This window comes from Dothidotthia symphoricarpi (genome assembly GCF_010015815.1).
Source record: "Dothidotthia symphoricarpi CBS 119687 unplaced genomic scaffold P153scaffold_2, whole genome shotgun sequence".
NCBI classification, from domain to species: domain Eukaryota; kingdom Fungi; phylum Ascomycota; class Dothideomycetes; order Pleosporales; family Dothidotthiaceae; genus Dothidotthia; species Dothidotthia symphoricarpi.
In genome coordinates this window covers 1,148,164-1,162,370 of record NW_022985009.1, presented here as the reverse complement: position 1 = coordinate 1,162,370, position 14,207 = coordinate 1,148,164, and the positions used below count along the sequence as shown (strand labels likewise).

Genomic DNA, 14,207 nt, shown 5'->3' with positions numbered 1-14,207 from the left:
CACGATAAGGAAAATAGGCCATCTATATCTTCTGAAAAACATGACTTGCCTCTCGAACATTGAGGTGTGATCTGAATTGCAAGAAACTGCCACGGAGGAGGATAAGTAAAAAGTGTGTCGAGTCGCGCCGCGCATGACGGCAATCTGTTTTAACACGGCGCGTAAAGTATTTTTAACTTAAGCACGTACCCCAGCATCAATCCCTGCCACAGTACATTGGCTTCAGTCAACAACACCATATGATTGGTCCAATTACAGCAAATCACATGTATTGGCCCTGCGCTGGTAACCTCGAAACCAACAGACCTCCTGCATATGCAAGAACTGTGCCGCAAATGTAATTTTCAGTCTTGTTGTCACCCAATATCCCCTTTATACACAGGTTGATTCTCTATTCCGAAGGGCAGCCTCGCCGCGCGACCCTTCACGCCATCATAGTACACCCTTAGTGGTGGGACTTCAACAACCATGGAATTCTACTTTTCTCTCATCTTGGCTTTTATTCTCCTCCCACTGCGAATACGGTGCCAAACTGTACAGGATGATTGGACTGCACCCGCAGCTCCTGACGGATCTACACCGCTACAGAGTGGCACAAAATTCACTCTGCTCTGGAAGTCAGGCCTCCAAAATTCTTTCGAAAGCTATTGCCCTTTGTGCGATACCACAAAACTCGATCTTTGGATCACCAACTTCAATGGGACTAAATACACCTCTAAGATTGGTCGTAAGTAAAGCTCTAAAACTTTCTCACAATGCAATAAAGACTGATCTTGCGCCTAGGCGGTATCGATCTCACCACGACCTCATCTTACGATTGGAACGTAAACATAGCTTCCAATGCGTTTTCGGAAAAGGATTTCTGGGTGTTCCGCTTCACTTTCTTCGACTCTGCGGATCCGTATACACAGCAGATCTCATCGCCTGGATTCAAAATTAATGGCCTTGTGAAAGCGTCTAGCACAGTCGCAGTTCAGTCGAGTAGTAGGTTCCCAAGCTATCGGAACCAAGGGTCTTTGTACTGAATGCATCCATAGGTACTACATCTGCCGTACCAACATCCTCGAGAATCGCCGCCACTTTCACCAGTGTCGCCTCCTCAAGCTCCAGCACACCACAATCTACAGAACAAACATCTACTCCAAGTTCATCATCGAAGAGTAACACTTGGATTGCTGGCGTTATCGTAGGGCCCCTTATCGGTATAGCCTTGGGTGCTGCGCTGATGTGGTTTTGTTTACGCAAACGTAAGAACAAGAAGGCACAGCAAAATCAAGGAGATGTAGGACATGATGAAGATCGTCATTATCAACAGTATCCGCCTGGTCACAATCCAAAGGAGGGGTACTCTCAAACAGTGACGAGTGATTCTCAACCATGGCAACACCAAACAGGGAACCATGGCCAGTACATAGCAGAAGTTCCAGGCAGTACGAGTCCTAAACAACCCGCAGAGTTGTGGCAGGGAAACTATAGCTCATAATTCTAGTCTCAATAAGAGTGAGAGGAATGCCCCGATGTGGTCGTGCTATACAGCATGTGTTTGCTGCTGATGGCTGATATGCACAAAAGAATTCATGTAGCGGCCTAACTTTTGCATTCCGAGATAATTGGCAATGATGATGGACTTGTTGGACGATGGCTAAATGAACAGGTGATGCCACCTGCAGCTGCAACAAGGGGGTGGCATGAACAGGCAAATAATACGAAGTGCTCCACTGCTGATGAACGTTCTTGAATTCTTTACCAATCTAGCGAAAACAAGGTTCCTATTGGATTTCCCTTTGGAAGCTATACTGATCAGCTACAGTACAAACTATTGTAATTATGATAAACTAGGCTTGTATCGGCAGGCAGCCTGATCTCATGATACAGACGCCCGGTCTAGCTGAATTTTAGCTCAAGCTCTAAGTACGGCCCGGTAAAATGTCAATCTAGCTTGTACCTTAATCATTTAGCTCACAATTTCATCGCAAACTGGAGTGTCTAATGGAAAATAATTCAGGGCTTAGTGAGGCAAGATTTGATTACTGAGGGTAAGCAAGTTCTCAGATGAACGTTGTACTTCTACAGCTAGTATCAGCCTATATAATACAATAGATATGTTATTTGAAAGATACTGATCTCCTCTTCAATTTGCCTTCAATTTTCAAGGTTGCGACACAAAAGTTGGTCAAGATATGAGTCAGTGAGTACAGCTCTCAAAATTACACCATGCGTGAGCGGGTACATGTACCCTACGCCAACATTTCTCTTACTACCTGTGTAGATGAGTTTCTGCAAAAGTCTTCGCCTTGAATGATCTGTCAACATCTGATTAATTCAGAAATTGTGGCGTTGATCTAGTGCTCCAAATCTCCTTAGAGAAGGCACCTGTGGAACGTCTGATTCATGAGATAACGGTAGCCAAGCTCTGATTAGATGGCCTGGACTGGGCAGCTGAAGCAACGTTTGTAAACAACTTGCACGTTCATACCACCCCCTTGTAAGGGCGCGGGACCGTACTTGGGGAACATGTGCTAGCCGCAGCACGGTCTGCAGAAAGACAAATGATAAACTTACTGTGCGAGCTGCGTGATCGCGCTTGCAGAAATATTATTCGTGAATATCTTCCACAAACGACCATATGATGTTGAAAATAAACTCTCCTGTTAAATTTGCTGTCCGTTATGGTGTTATTTCGAGGTCTTCTACCTGCGGCAAACTACGCTCACTGTTTCTACTTCCACAAGGCATCAAACTAGAGGTAAGCTTCCGATCAGAATCGATGGTAACCAGACCAAGCCATCCGCACATGCTGTTAAGACTGCACTGACCGCTACTACAGCTTCCCACTCACACCAGAGCCCTTGTCATTCAACCACTTTGCACCTTTGCAAAATACGTCACTGCTGGCACTAGATTGCCCATCCGTGTGTTTACTGAATACTCAGTTTTCTCAAATATAGCACCGATGACAGGCTTGGCGATGATCACATAGATCTGCATAAGCACAATGTTTCCAGGATTGTCATTCAACGTGTCATGGAAGAAGTATTGCGTATTGCTTATACAAGTATGAACTCCTCAACTATGGACTCTATTGACTCTGTTAAGTCTTCGATTGCCTGAAAGATCTCGCCCTTCATCATGCCATGGATGTAAGCATCCCCAACGAATGTGTAATAATCATTTCCAATTGGCCGTAGTACATATGGAACTCGACCGCCGTGAAGAACGACCACAAGGTCTCCTGAGTGGGCATTCGAAGGGGCCCATCCAAAACAGTCGAGATCTAGTCGAACAAAACATCGTGTGAGGATATTCTGGACAAACACATCATTCAATTTGCTGACAGGGAGTCCCGTCGGGAAGTCGATGCTGAGGTTCACGCAGTAAGAAGCCTCCCAAGCTTCAAAAAGATCTTTGGTCCGTTGCCATATGTTGGCAGGAGTCTGGCCTTGTTCGAAATCACTGTCGAAATCGCGAACTCTCATCCCGCAGACCAGACTGGACAAGTACTCCTCTTCAACGGGCCGATAAGACAATCTATATAAATCTTTCCCGTTTGTTTCAGCCTGAGTGATTGTTCGTATCTCACGAAATGCTTTCCGGAAGTGCTCGGAATCGCTCAAGCAGGCTGCCTTGTCGATAGGCGAAGAGCGTTCGACAATCGTGCCCACCACGTGTCCGATAACGGCCAGCTCAACTCCGTATGGCCCATTGGAGGAACGTACAGTGTATGTTCCATAGGGTCCACATGCTTGGTAAGAAAGGTTGGATACGCGTCTATATCGTTCTTCAGAGCCCTCCTGAGTACGTGATGACCAATCCGGGACCCAAGAGGGCAAACTCGGCATGGATTCTGCGTTGCGAAAACTAAGAAAGTCGAGGCGCTTGAGAATCTGGGCGTCAGTTAAAGCTGCTCGCGTGAAGACTTCTTCGGCCGTCATCGAATAGTCTGGTGGATTAACTCTAGCCCATTTTTCTCCACACAGGCCTAGTAGACCAAAGACTTTATCGCGAGGGTCAACCGCGTCTCGGTAGCGGTACCATTCCAAAAGCCGAAGGTGAGACGCCCGCTCCTCTAACGGAACCACTCTGTTGCTGCGAACCTTGAAGGCTTTCCATCTAGCGATTGCAATTCTGTAACGCGAGCTCCTATTCCCATCGTGAGTTCCATCGGCCATACAGCAACTGTTGACAGCGCGAGCACTCATATGTGCGAGGACAAAGATTGTCTTTTTAGAAACAGACATTCGGCCATAGTAGAAGATCATTTTCTGTGGAAGCAGAAATTCTTGCAGCGTCCATAATCTGGAAATCCAGGGCGTTTCCAAGAACCTTAGCACGTTGTTCAGCAGTTCTGGAGATTCCAGCCCGACACCTTTGACTCTTGGACTGCCGTTTTTGTCTGGAATTCCGTGACTAAAGAGATGCCTCATCTTTCCCAATTCGCGTATAGCCTCGAATGCGTCTTCACAGCCATCCCAGCACTCCCCCAGATATGCAATTCCACGGGCCGCTCGCTGGTAAATTTCGGCCATGATGGCCACCTGACTACTGCGCTCTTTCAGGTCCGCCTGGTTGATACATAGAGCATCGATCCAAAGCACACGCTCCGAGTCGTCATCACAGCGAAGACTTTTGAGAGCTAAGAACAGATTTCTGCCGACGCACGTCGATTGCATGTTGCATTGGATGAGATCGGAATCAACGAGGGTCCCCCATACGTATGAGAGTGCTTCGTATTCGATGTCTTGGTCCAGAGATGCTACGCTGAGGTAGCAGTGTATTGGCTCGTCATCCTTGCCGGGCTGAAGGTGGAGGAGTCGGATTTGTTGTGTCGAAACGTCGAGCGAACCGTAATATGAAGGTGCTGAATTAACGTTGGAGTCATGTCCTCCAGCGCCGATCGGATCGTCGTACGCATCGGTAACATCAAGCCTTAAGCCTGCAAGGTCAGTGTCAAGGGAGTGGCTCATGTTCAACGACCTGGAGAAGACCTGGAAGGTTACGAGGAATATAAGGTCAAATTAAATTTCCTTCGTGTTATAGATGAAAATCTGGGTTATCCAAGTGAAGCGAGAGCGGATCTGCCAGGCAGTTTGACGCCTCGCTGCCTGGAATCGATCACGCTGTCATCTGCCGGCAGCGGGGCTGAGGCTGAGGCTGAGGCCGAGGCTGAAGTTCCTCTCAGTTCACGATGAATGACGCTACGACTGGCGCTCGCTGTTAGACTCTCGAACGTTGCGTAGCAGTGTCAACACATTTGTTCAGTCTTGGCATCTTCAGACGGAGCCTGAGTTGAGTAAAGTACTAGGTAGCTCTTACGACCCTTCAATACCCTGGAAGAAATAAGGTTAAAAGTAGCTGTGTGTACTGCTTAGACTAGCTGCGTAGAAGAGAGACCAGCATTGGACTTTTAGCACGAACATGAAAAGTATATTATGAACACATATACATGCACATTCCATTTTGTATTATTATTTCTTACAAATTGTCTATGCCTACTCTATATACAAAGCTGTATAGATTTGCTTGTTTACAAGTTATGAGACCTTGCTTTTGTTACCTATATCTGACGCTAAACCTCTTTTGATGTGTCGAAGGTATCTCGCGAAGCACCGATTCGAAGCCCTCCACCACCTTCCCTACAAACGAGCAAATGATGACCATCAATACTTATCCACGACACTTACCGTGCCATATCTTGCACAGCCATAATATCCCATGTGTAGTTTGGTTTGAGGACGCTATCAGGTTCTACACCGTCCAAACGATTGGGTTCGATTTATACATCCTGGTACCAGATATCGAGACCGCTTCACATGTGCTTGTCCAAGAAGGATGGAATCTCGTTCGGCAAGAGAAGGGAAGAATTGGAAACGCAATCGTAGATTACCCCCAGCGTCGTTTAACACCGCCTTCTCAAGGTGATCACGAAGCGGAACAACAGCCCGAACTTCACCCTCGTACTTGTAACCTGCCACCACCGCTACCGGATATGTCACCTCCCGAGCCGACGACTACCGTTTTGCTTCCTGCTGCAGACTGGAACTTCAGTCTTGTTGGGGTTGGCACGAACACCACGAAAACCTTGGTGAATGCCGTCATTCCTCCTCTCGCAGGCTTGGTGGATGCTCTAATCGACAGCCTTTTGGACTGCCCGTTTAAGGACAGTATGTTCTTATCCTGTTTGGGTGTCTACATCACCTCTCTATATTGCCAAGCGCCTGCACTGCAGGAGAAGGCGTTTGCAGAGCAATTGGCGTATGAGCATCGCCAATATCATCTTGATGTCCTATCTGGAATGGATCATGGAACTGTACCCTTCATCCTTCACCAACGCGAGATTCGAGAAGCGTTAAAGAAAAGGAAATATACGCTCCAAGAATGTTCTGCTTATAACGACAAGACCTTGTTCACTGAAGAGCTCCGGGCAAGATTGTTAGCAGCGATGCCGAACCCTTTTGAAGACATGGAAGCAGATGAGAAAGACATTGGTGACTGGGAAATTCTGAACGATTCAGAGGAAAATGAGGGCATGCAGAACAGCTAAACTAAGCCAGATACGTTGGGATAGATCAGCAAGCAATAACTTTGAGAAGTTCAGCAGTTTGAAGACAGTTGCACTAGAGTAAACCCAGTATGTGATGAGAGACAGGGCGCAAAGTTATACAGCCAAGTTTTTCTTTCACCAAGAGCTAGTTACTCGAAGACCAATTTGGAGTTTTCGCTACCCTCAGGTATAGCCCAGGCAGTATAACAAGACTATCTTCTCATCTAATATCGAGGTTGTCGACCACTTGCTGCGCGCTAGAAGAGCTTGCTGCCTTCAGTAACCTTTTCGATCAATGCAGCGTTGCAATTGGCAGAGAACATGTTCTGTCATACTCTAGACGGAAAAGCTAAACTCAGGTAGAAGGATTAGATAGTCGTTGAATGAGACAATGAGATGACATTCAAGATAATTTTACTTTACTATGTCCAAGATCGCAGTCTTTAACACTCTTAACTATAACGCAGACAAGGAAATCGCCACTACCGCTACATCGATTAGTTATTGCTTCCTCATTCAGACCGATATTGTAATCCAGCTGGACAAGGTGGACGTCATAACGTATACCCTACCCAAGGCCCATATTTCCGAGAGCCAGACAAGACGTTCACCAGCAGTCCACTGGTCATTGGCCAAGTAGCGTTCTAAACATAACAATAACATATACCCTTCACATACGACCATAGGACCATAGGACGTTGAGAACCAGCGAATGTCGTACACTTATCACTCATGTCTGGCATCTGCGCAACGATCAAGCGTAAACAAAGCGTTCGCGGTGATTACGCAGATAATATGGAGATGTACTCAAACTCTTTGTACTTACAGGTGTTTTTATATACAAATGTGCACTATGTCCTATTTGTTTGCTTCTCCGGTAATCTCGGCCTCAGTCCCTCATCCCAATCAACAAAAGTCTGGTGCTGATGATCCGGCATGCACTTTACCTTCTCCGGTGGCTTCGTCTCCCACTCAATCCTCCCATCGTCCCCTTCATTTGCAACATGACTCGTCACATACCCTTTGAGCGCTTTGATCTTCTTTGCCGCCTCATCACTATACTCCACATTCACACTCGGCACGACTGCAATCCTGCCATGTCCGTTCGCCCACATATCCTTCGCAAACAGTTTCGGCTCGCCCTGGAAGCACTCGCCCGGTCCACTCGCCCTGAACTTGATGCGCCCGTCTAACAGCGGCTTCGCAGTGAACGCGGTGACACCGTTCCAGCACGCAAACACCTGGAAGGGTTTCGCAGCAGCGAGCCGAGTGCGCGCCTTGTCGTCATTCCAGAAGAGATTCCAGGCAAAGTCCCAGCTCCCATCGTCGGGGATGTTGAAGAATAAATCGCCCGTCATGCCGCGCGCGATCCAGACATCGTAGAATGTCGGGTTGTCGCCCACGTACGTCCAGTCCATGGCACATGTCTGGTCGGCGCCTTGCCATTTCCGCTGGTGGAGGAGCTCTAAAATGTCCTCCATGCAGAGCGCGATGTCGTTGAGGAAGATGACGGTGGTGTCTGGGTTGTAGTGCGCTGGGTGGGCGAGGAGGTCGTGTAAGGCGAGGTTCCGCAGGCCTGCAAGGGCTTCGATACGGTCTGTTCCCGGGGCTATGGGACTGATGTCGCTTGTTTGGAAGAAGTACTTCACACCCAAGGCTTGCAAGCTGGAACGAAGCTCGTCAAGGACTTCGAACGTGCCGTCGTCGGATCGGCCTTCTACGATGGAAAGCACGCAGTTCTCTGGACCAAGGAACCTGATTGTTTCTATGATTGAACCGAGCAATCGTGGAAGTAGGTGAACACATTGATATAGATCGAGCGCGAAGAAAAACCTAGGATGCTGCGACGCTTCAGATTGGTCCGGTGAGTCTCCCAGGTAAGCATAACGCTCAAGGTCCGGCTGTGGACACTCCAGACGAGCAAATGTTGAATCTGATGAATTCAAGATGGCGTGGATATATGGTGGTGCTTGCGCGAGCAGAGTGTCATTTGCTTTCCTTGGCAGACCAGTCGGAGCTGCGGCGGGCAAAATAGCAATAGGCACGCTACCCGATTCCTCTGGTAATTGTGAGCTCTCCATGTCATTCAATGAAATCAGAACAATGAAATACCGACCCGCTGAAGGAGGACTGAGGTTCCCAGTGCTAATGGGCTGTGTCCGTAGCACACGGTCGCTGTACCGGAAGAAACCGATTCCAAGGATGAGAAGGAAGATCGCTGCAAGTAACGCGATGGCTTTGAAGAGCGATCGCAAGCTTCTTGAGATAGCCATGGAAGAAGTGGACGATTCCAGTTGCCAAAAAAAACGTTGGTTGGGTGAAGGTTCTCACAAAGAGATACCTATATAACATCGAAGGAGTCAAAGGTGACTGCAGACCCCAGTGAATGTGCCCACTTGATATTAAGTTCAATGCAGAGCTGCGCGTCTGCCCACAACGAGCAGACACACTTGATCCACCCGTTATCTTCAAGCACAATTTCGCTAAACCCGAAAGATAAGCGAGCGCTTAATTAGAGCTCGGATGCCGCGTGGACACCCCAAATGGATTATGGGAATTATGTCCAACAACCGTGATATCAGCAAAGGATTGTGGTCTAGCTGGAGTATGCGTGGACAGTCATTCTTGCACTGAAGGTTGTGGCCGCCTGTCTGATCGAGCGGATATCACCACTGTTTTATAGTCAGTCCTTCCTTCCGAACCAAACTTCGATCAATAGCTGCCTGGGCTTTCGAACACGCGTTCGCATTAGTACATTCAGCAGTCAGTCGTTAAGAGACGGTTGATCAGCTCTCTGTTACTATCACTGTGTGCTCTCACTGATGTTTACTGTGTGCAAAGGGGCTGGGTATTAGCTTCTACACTGAGTTACTATACTAGATTCTTACAGTGTTGCGTCTATCTGCTTACAGCAAGCATGAATACGCTATAATCTCAAAATAGTCAGTCCTTCCATAGCCTGTCAGACGACGAAAGTGTTTCTGGAGCTAAAACTTATTAGCGAACGCTCACAGTTCTTGTTCCACCGTGCTTCTAATCAACGGCCCTGATCAGTCCTACGAGTACATTGCTTGTGGAGCAGAAACTCGAACCGATACACTTCTCCCGGTTCCAAACGCCGCAGAGGCAACAACAACACCATCGAGTCCCACCTCTGTACCCAGCAGCTCTTTGACCAGCTCGGCTTCGCAACCGAAAGCCACAGTCGTAGAAACATTTTCCGTACCTGCATCGCGCTCCAGCTCTGTTATAAATTCCTCGTCGACATCAGGCCCAATCCCTACTTCTTCCAACCAAGAGCCAATGAACCTTGGACCTATAGTGGGAGGAGCCATTGGGGGACTTACCGTGATCTGCTTGACCATTCTTGGAATCGTACTCATACGACGCAAGCATGGAGTTAAGGGACAGGCGATGTCGCCTCTAGGCCATACTCATTACTCACCTCCGCCTTATCACGTACAAAGTTCGGGTGATTCATTCCAGGCTACGAGAGGCCGAATGCACCAGAATGACTTTGTGTGTCAGGGATTTCCTTATTGGGCCCCTTCTTGCTCCGGAATTTGCCATCATATTGATCCTCGCCGTCGTCCATGGCGCGAGCGAGTACATGACGGATCGCTCAACAGACACTCTCGTCATCCAGTGGGTTCTGTAGCAGCATCATGCATGTCCCGGAGAAACAGGCTCGAGCCAGGTGACGACCCAGCCCAGCCATCATCTCACTAGTTGTTAGCAACATTGTAGTATTATAGGATTGACAACATTACATATCCTCCACATACGACCATAGGACGCTGAGAACAAGGCTTCCCGTTCGCTCAGCCCTATTTAAGCAGCGTACCGGCGGACTAGTAGTCAGGTGGGTGACCACTGGCGAATCCCCGCTGTTGTATGTATATCTTTTTGGAGTTTGGGACGTTCCTCTACTTATATGATTTTTTGCGTGCGCTAGCGTTCTTTCACGCTATGACCGATCGGGACTGGCGTTGGGGTAGTGGGGCTAACTTTGAAAAGGTGGGGCTCGCACGAAGAAGGTGCGGTCTTGACAGGCATTGCTTTCTTCTTCCATGTCTTCTCTGGTCTTTCGTCTTCTCTCCTTAACGAATCGCACGTGCAGTGAATCAGGCATGAACAAACCATCTGAAATGGATAGATGTTCTGGCTTTTCGCTAGGACGACATCAGCACAACCACGCAAGATACTTCAGGCATAGCAGAATATGAAGACGAAAGTCATTTTAATCATACCCACATGACAAGCCACAAAAAAACACCGTCCAATGCAGACATGACCATATGCCGACCCAGAATGTTTGTACACGTATTTCTACACAAAAAAGGTACACGAGGGGTTTCTTTTCTTTTCTTTTAATCATAGTGGAACTGTCTTGCGCCCGGATCCTGCCTCGACGTGAGGGTGGCGTTTTGCCTGACCAAGTCCCAGTCTATCCTGTCCCACCAGGCCTCGAGGTACTGCCTCTTCCCCCTGATGCCATAGTCGTGTAGCCAGACGTGCTCCCACGTGTTTACGCACATCAGCGGCACGACGTCGATCCCACCCAGCGGCTTCTTGGGCCCCATGTTTTGCTTGGCGGCGGAGCCAAACGAGCCGACGTTGTTCAGCTGCTGGTACGAGTCGGGGTTGTGGGTGTTGAGGTCGTGCGACTGGCGCCTGTAGTGTGCGCCGGATAGTGGTGAGCCGGCGAGGTAGGTGGGCATGATGCGCAGACTGCCGAACTGGGTGTCGTTTGTCTGGACGAGCCAGATGAAACCGGGGCCGAACATGGACTCTGCAGTAGCGAGGAAGGTTTCACGCAGCGTGTCGAGCGAGGAGAAGTCCTTGATGATCTGCATGGACAGCTCCGACGACGGCTGCGACTGCACGGCGGGGTTGGCGTTGAGGCCGCGGAAGAAGAAGTGGTTGTTGAATGCCATGCTGGCAATGTTGAAGGCGTAGGCGCGCGTGGGGTCGCGGGCGAACTCGATGACGAGCGACTTGGTGTCCTGGTTCTCAAACGCCGTGCCTGTGAGCGCTGTTAGTGCGTGGGCGGCGGGCGGGGTGGCTCAAGGGCGCGCACCAGCCGTCGACTCGTTCAGCTCGTCCAGCATGAGCTGCTGGTAGTCGGTGTAGGCAGCCTTGAAGCCCGTGGCCGTGAGCAGCCCCGGCACGCCCTGCCGCTGCAGCTCGACGTGGTTGTCGAGCGTTGCAACCGTGTACAGGCTGCGGGCAAGGGCGGGTCTCGTCGACCGCGTCGCAGCAGCAGCCACAGCGTGCAACCCAAGCGGCCGGCGGGCCAGGCAGCGGACTATCATAATGGCGGTGGGGTGCTGGGAGAGGGAGCGCGTCGACGAACGGTCACGGCCTGTCTAGATGTCGTTGCAGTCGCCCGTCTTTTTTCCGAGAGCCTCGCCGCTAACTCGATCGCGACAGCCAATCGCCTGCTGTGCATACGCGACTCTCCAAACCTAAGCGCCTGCATGTTTGTTTCATCCACTCGACACCGCACAACCGCATAGCCACACAGCTAGAAAGAGTCATCTGCCACTGCTACGCTCTGGCCTGGTGCGTACAGCTCCATTCAGCGACTGCCGTCCACTCGGCGCTTGATCTGCACTATTTGCAGAACATGGGCTACTACATGGCTGCGTCTAGCAGAGCCCGACGACAGCGTGGCCAGCGTTACCGTGACGGTCGACTCTCAGACCATGTCTGGATGGGTAGTTGATATATTCGTTCCCTCGTAGCTCTGTCTCTCTATATCTCCATCTGTGTCACGCCCCTTCACTCATCTAGCCAAGTCTTATATTCGTCGTTGATCGACAATCCCGTTCTCTACGCAAATTGTTATTCCATTTCGAGACTGCTTCAAGGTTTGCAGGTCCAACCTTTCCAGCGTCAATCTCAGACGACCCAGTCTCGGACGTCCAATCTCAGACGATCAATCTCACGCTGACCCTCTGGTCGTGTCACATCCTCCACAATGGCACCCTTACCGTCACTCTCCAAGCTCTCGAGGATAGCAACCGTCTTCTTCCTCACATCACTCATTACAACAACACAAGCAGCAAGCCTCTTCCCTCGACAGGCGGCAACATGTGGGGGCAACACAGGCCTCCAGCAGTGCGGAGGGACTTTCCCATCCAGCTTCTGCTGCCCAGCAGACACAACATGCATGTCTCTCAACAGCGGCGACGTGCAATCCGTCATCTGCTGCCCGGCAGGCTCTGACTGCGCTTACGTCCAGACCATAACCTGCGATGTTACTCAGCTCAATGCTACTCTGCATCCAGACAACCAGGTGCATCTTTCTGACACAACAAACGTCGAGCTCCCCACGTGCGGAGACAAGTGCTGTCCACTGGGCTACTCATGCAAAGGCAGCATGTGCTCCAAGGACACATCCTCTTCTCCGACTCCTACGTCTTCCACAACCGCGACCTCCACCGCGTCTGCAACACCATCCTCCACACTCCCTGCATCTGCATCACAAACCTCGGGATGTCCCGCGCCTGTCCAAACACAACAAGGCTTTGACGGTAAATCCTTTGCCGCTGGCCTCTTCCCGGGTATCGTCATCGGCGCCCTCGGTGCACTAGGCCTCCTCTGGGTGATAAGGAAGCGTCGCGAGTCCCAAGCCAACCGATACTCGGGCGACTTCGGACACGTCACCCGCCAGATCAGCGACCCCATCTACGACCCCCAGCACGCAGCCCGCACAGACTTCATGCGCCGGGGCTCGCAGTCAGTGCAGCCGTCTCCCAACTCCTCATCAGGCATGATCCAGAACAAAGCCAACACCAACACAACATGGCAGCCCGTCACTGGAACAGGCCTCACCCCTCGCATAAAGAGTATGTGGGACCGCACCCCATCCCTGAACTTTGGTTTCTCCCCTGCAGCCCCGGCCGCCGCCACTGTACGCGCCGGCCGCGATCGCGACCCCTACACAACCCCCCGCCAAACCCCAAAGCGCATCCACTCCCAGCGCCGCACTAGCCGCACGCAAAACTCCGACACAACGAGGGTGCCCGGTCCGTCGTACCGCCCGGCGCCTGCCCGTGCCGAGAGCACGGAAACAATAGACGTCCTGATGCCCGCACCCAGCTTCCTCGAGCCGCCCCGCGGCCCGGCTATGCACGAGAACAGGTTCACGGCTGCGTCGAATAACACGACGTTCACCAAGTTGATGGAGCGTGCGGGGTTCAATGAGGAGGAGAGGAGGGACTGCCGGAGTCCTGAGAAGTTCTAAACTGACTGACTGATTGCTGTAATGTTTGACAGGTTAGCGCTGGCGTTGGACAGTCTTTTCTTTTGTCTTTTTCGTTTGTTTATGGAGAGGTTATTGTCTTTCTTGCATCTGGGTCGGCGTTTTGTGCTTGCATGATACCACTGTTACGTTGCGTTACGATATATACATTATCAAAGAACTTTATACCATCATATCAAAACATCTCATCTCTTCCTTGTGTCCATACATCTCTACAGCAGTATAGTCCATCGTGAGCAGTTCCACATCCCCATACTTCAAATACCCTCACTACACCACAACCTCACTCCTCATAACCCCTCCCTACCAAGGCGTACTCCCAGGCTCCACCTCCCTCTCCACCCGCCTTCCCTCCATCTTCACCCCCTCCCCCTTCCCCCCCACACCACCCCCCCA

The 14,207-nt window shown here is 50.3% G+C and overlaps 7 protein-coding genes across 7 annotated transcripts in view; 2 read left to right on the top strand and 5 right to left on the bottom strand.

Moving 5' to 3' along the window:
• The first annotated feature begins 371 nt into the window (after positions 1-371).
• Positions 372-1,642, top strand: P153DRAFT_330882 (uncharacterized protein). Its single transcript, XM_033665447.1, has 3 exons — positions 372-727; positions 784-984; positions 1,038-1,642. Exons 1-3 carry the CDS (start codon positions 469-471, stop codon positions 1,481-1,483), a joined length of 906 nt encoding a protein of 301 aa, XP_033528467.1. The 5' UTR covers positions 372-468; the 3' UTR covers positions 1,484-1,642.
• A 1,398-nt stretch (positions 1,643-3,040) lies between these two features.
• P153DRAFT_363080 (uncharacterized protein) lies at positions 3,041-4,989 on the bottom strand. The gene has a single exon (XM_033667289.1). The coding sequence runs from the start codon at positions 4,962-4,964 to the stop codon at positions 3,048-3,050; it is 1,917 nt and encodes a 638-aa protein (XP_033528466.1). The 5' UTR covers positions 4,965-4,989; the 3' UTR covers positions 3,041-3,047.
• Positions 4,990-7,299: 2,310 nt separating this feature from the next.
• Positions 7,300-8,948, bottom strand: P153DRAFT_363079 (glycosyltransferase family 69 protein). Its single transcript, XM_033667288.1, has 2 exons — positions 8,658-8,948; positions 7,300-8,600 (listed from the first exon to the last, which is right to left on the bottom strand). Exons 1-2 carry the CDS (start codon positions 8,812-8,814, stop codon positions 7,393-7,395), a joined length of 1,365 nt encoding a protein of 454 aa, XP_033528465.1. The 5' UTR covers positions 8,815-8,948; the 3' UTR covers positions 7,300-7,392.
• A 649-nt stretch (positions 8,949-9,597) lies between these two features.
• Positions 9,598-10,136, bottom strand: P153DRAFT_381249 (uncharacterized protein; the record flags this gene model as incomplete). The annotated part of the gene is made up of 2 exons (XM_033670026.1): positions 9,598-9,964; positions 10,033-10,136. The coding sequence occupies 2 exons, from the start codon at positions 10,134-10,136 to the stop codon at positions 9,598-9,600; spliced, it is 471 nt and encodes a 156-aa protein (XP_033528464.1).
• A 775-nt stretch (positions 10,137-10,911) lies between these two features.
• P153DRAFT_372569 (Fe superoxide dismutase-like protein) lies at positions 10,912-11,856 on the bottom strand (the record flags this gene model as incomplete). Its single annotated transcript, XM_033669406.1, has 2 exons — positions 10,912-11,567; positions 11,622-11,856. The coding sequence occupies 2 exons, from the start codon at positions 11,854-11,856 to the stop codon at positions 10,912-10,914; spliced, it is 891 nt and encodes a 296-aa protein (XP_033528463.1).
• A 668-nt stretch (positions 11,857-12,524) lies between these two features.
• Positions 12,525-13,793, top strand: P153DRAFT_280266 (uncharacterized protein; the record flags this gene model as incomplete). Its single annotated transcript, XM_033663066.1, has 1 exon — positions 12,525-13,793. One exon carries the CDS (start codon positions 12,525-12,527, stop codon positions 13,791-13,793), a length of 1,269 nt encoding a protein of 422 aa, XP_033528462.1.
• Positions 13,794-13,996: 203 nt separating this feature from the next.
• The window catches only part of P153DRAFT_353279 (uncharacterized protein), a gene marked incomplete at both ends in the record, with an annotated part of 602 nt that continues 391 nt past the window's right edge, over positions 13,997-14,207 (bottom strand). Inside the window, one exon of the mRNA XM_033666430.1 lies at positions 13,997-14,023. Within this exon, the coding sequence (XP_033528461.1) occupies positions 13,997-14,023 (27 nt within the window). The remainder of the gene's footprint in view (positions 14,024-14,207) is intronic.

Excerpts from the sequence above, each read along its gene's own strand:
- P153DRAFT_363079 (XM_033667288.1), bottom strand. The coding sequence starts at position 8,814 with ATGGCTATCTCAAGAAGCTTGCGATCGCTCTTCAAAGCCATCGCGTTA. Across the intron at positions 8,601-8,657 it reads CCTCAGTCCTCCTTCAGCGG|AGGAATCGGGTAGCGTGCCT; the intron begins GTCGGTATTTCA and ends CACAATTACCAG.
- P153DRAFT_363080 (XM_033667289.1), bottom strand. The coding sequence starts at position 4,964 with ATGAGCCACTCCCTTGACACTGACCTTGCAGGCTTAAGGCTTGATGTT.
- P153DRAFT_330882 (XM_033665447.1), top strand. The coding sequence starts at position 469 with ATGGAATTCTACTTTTCTCTCATCTTGGCTTTTATTCTCCTCCCACTG. Across the intron at positions 728-783 it reads ATACACCTCTAAGATTGGTC|GCGGTATCGATCTCACCACG; the intron begins GTAAGTAAAGCT and ends TCTTGCGCCTAG. Across the intron at positions 985-1,037 it reads AGTCGCAGTTCAGTCGAGTA|GTACTACATCTGCCGTACCA; the intron begins GTAGGTTCCCAA and ends ATGCATCCATAG.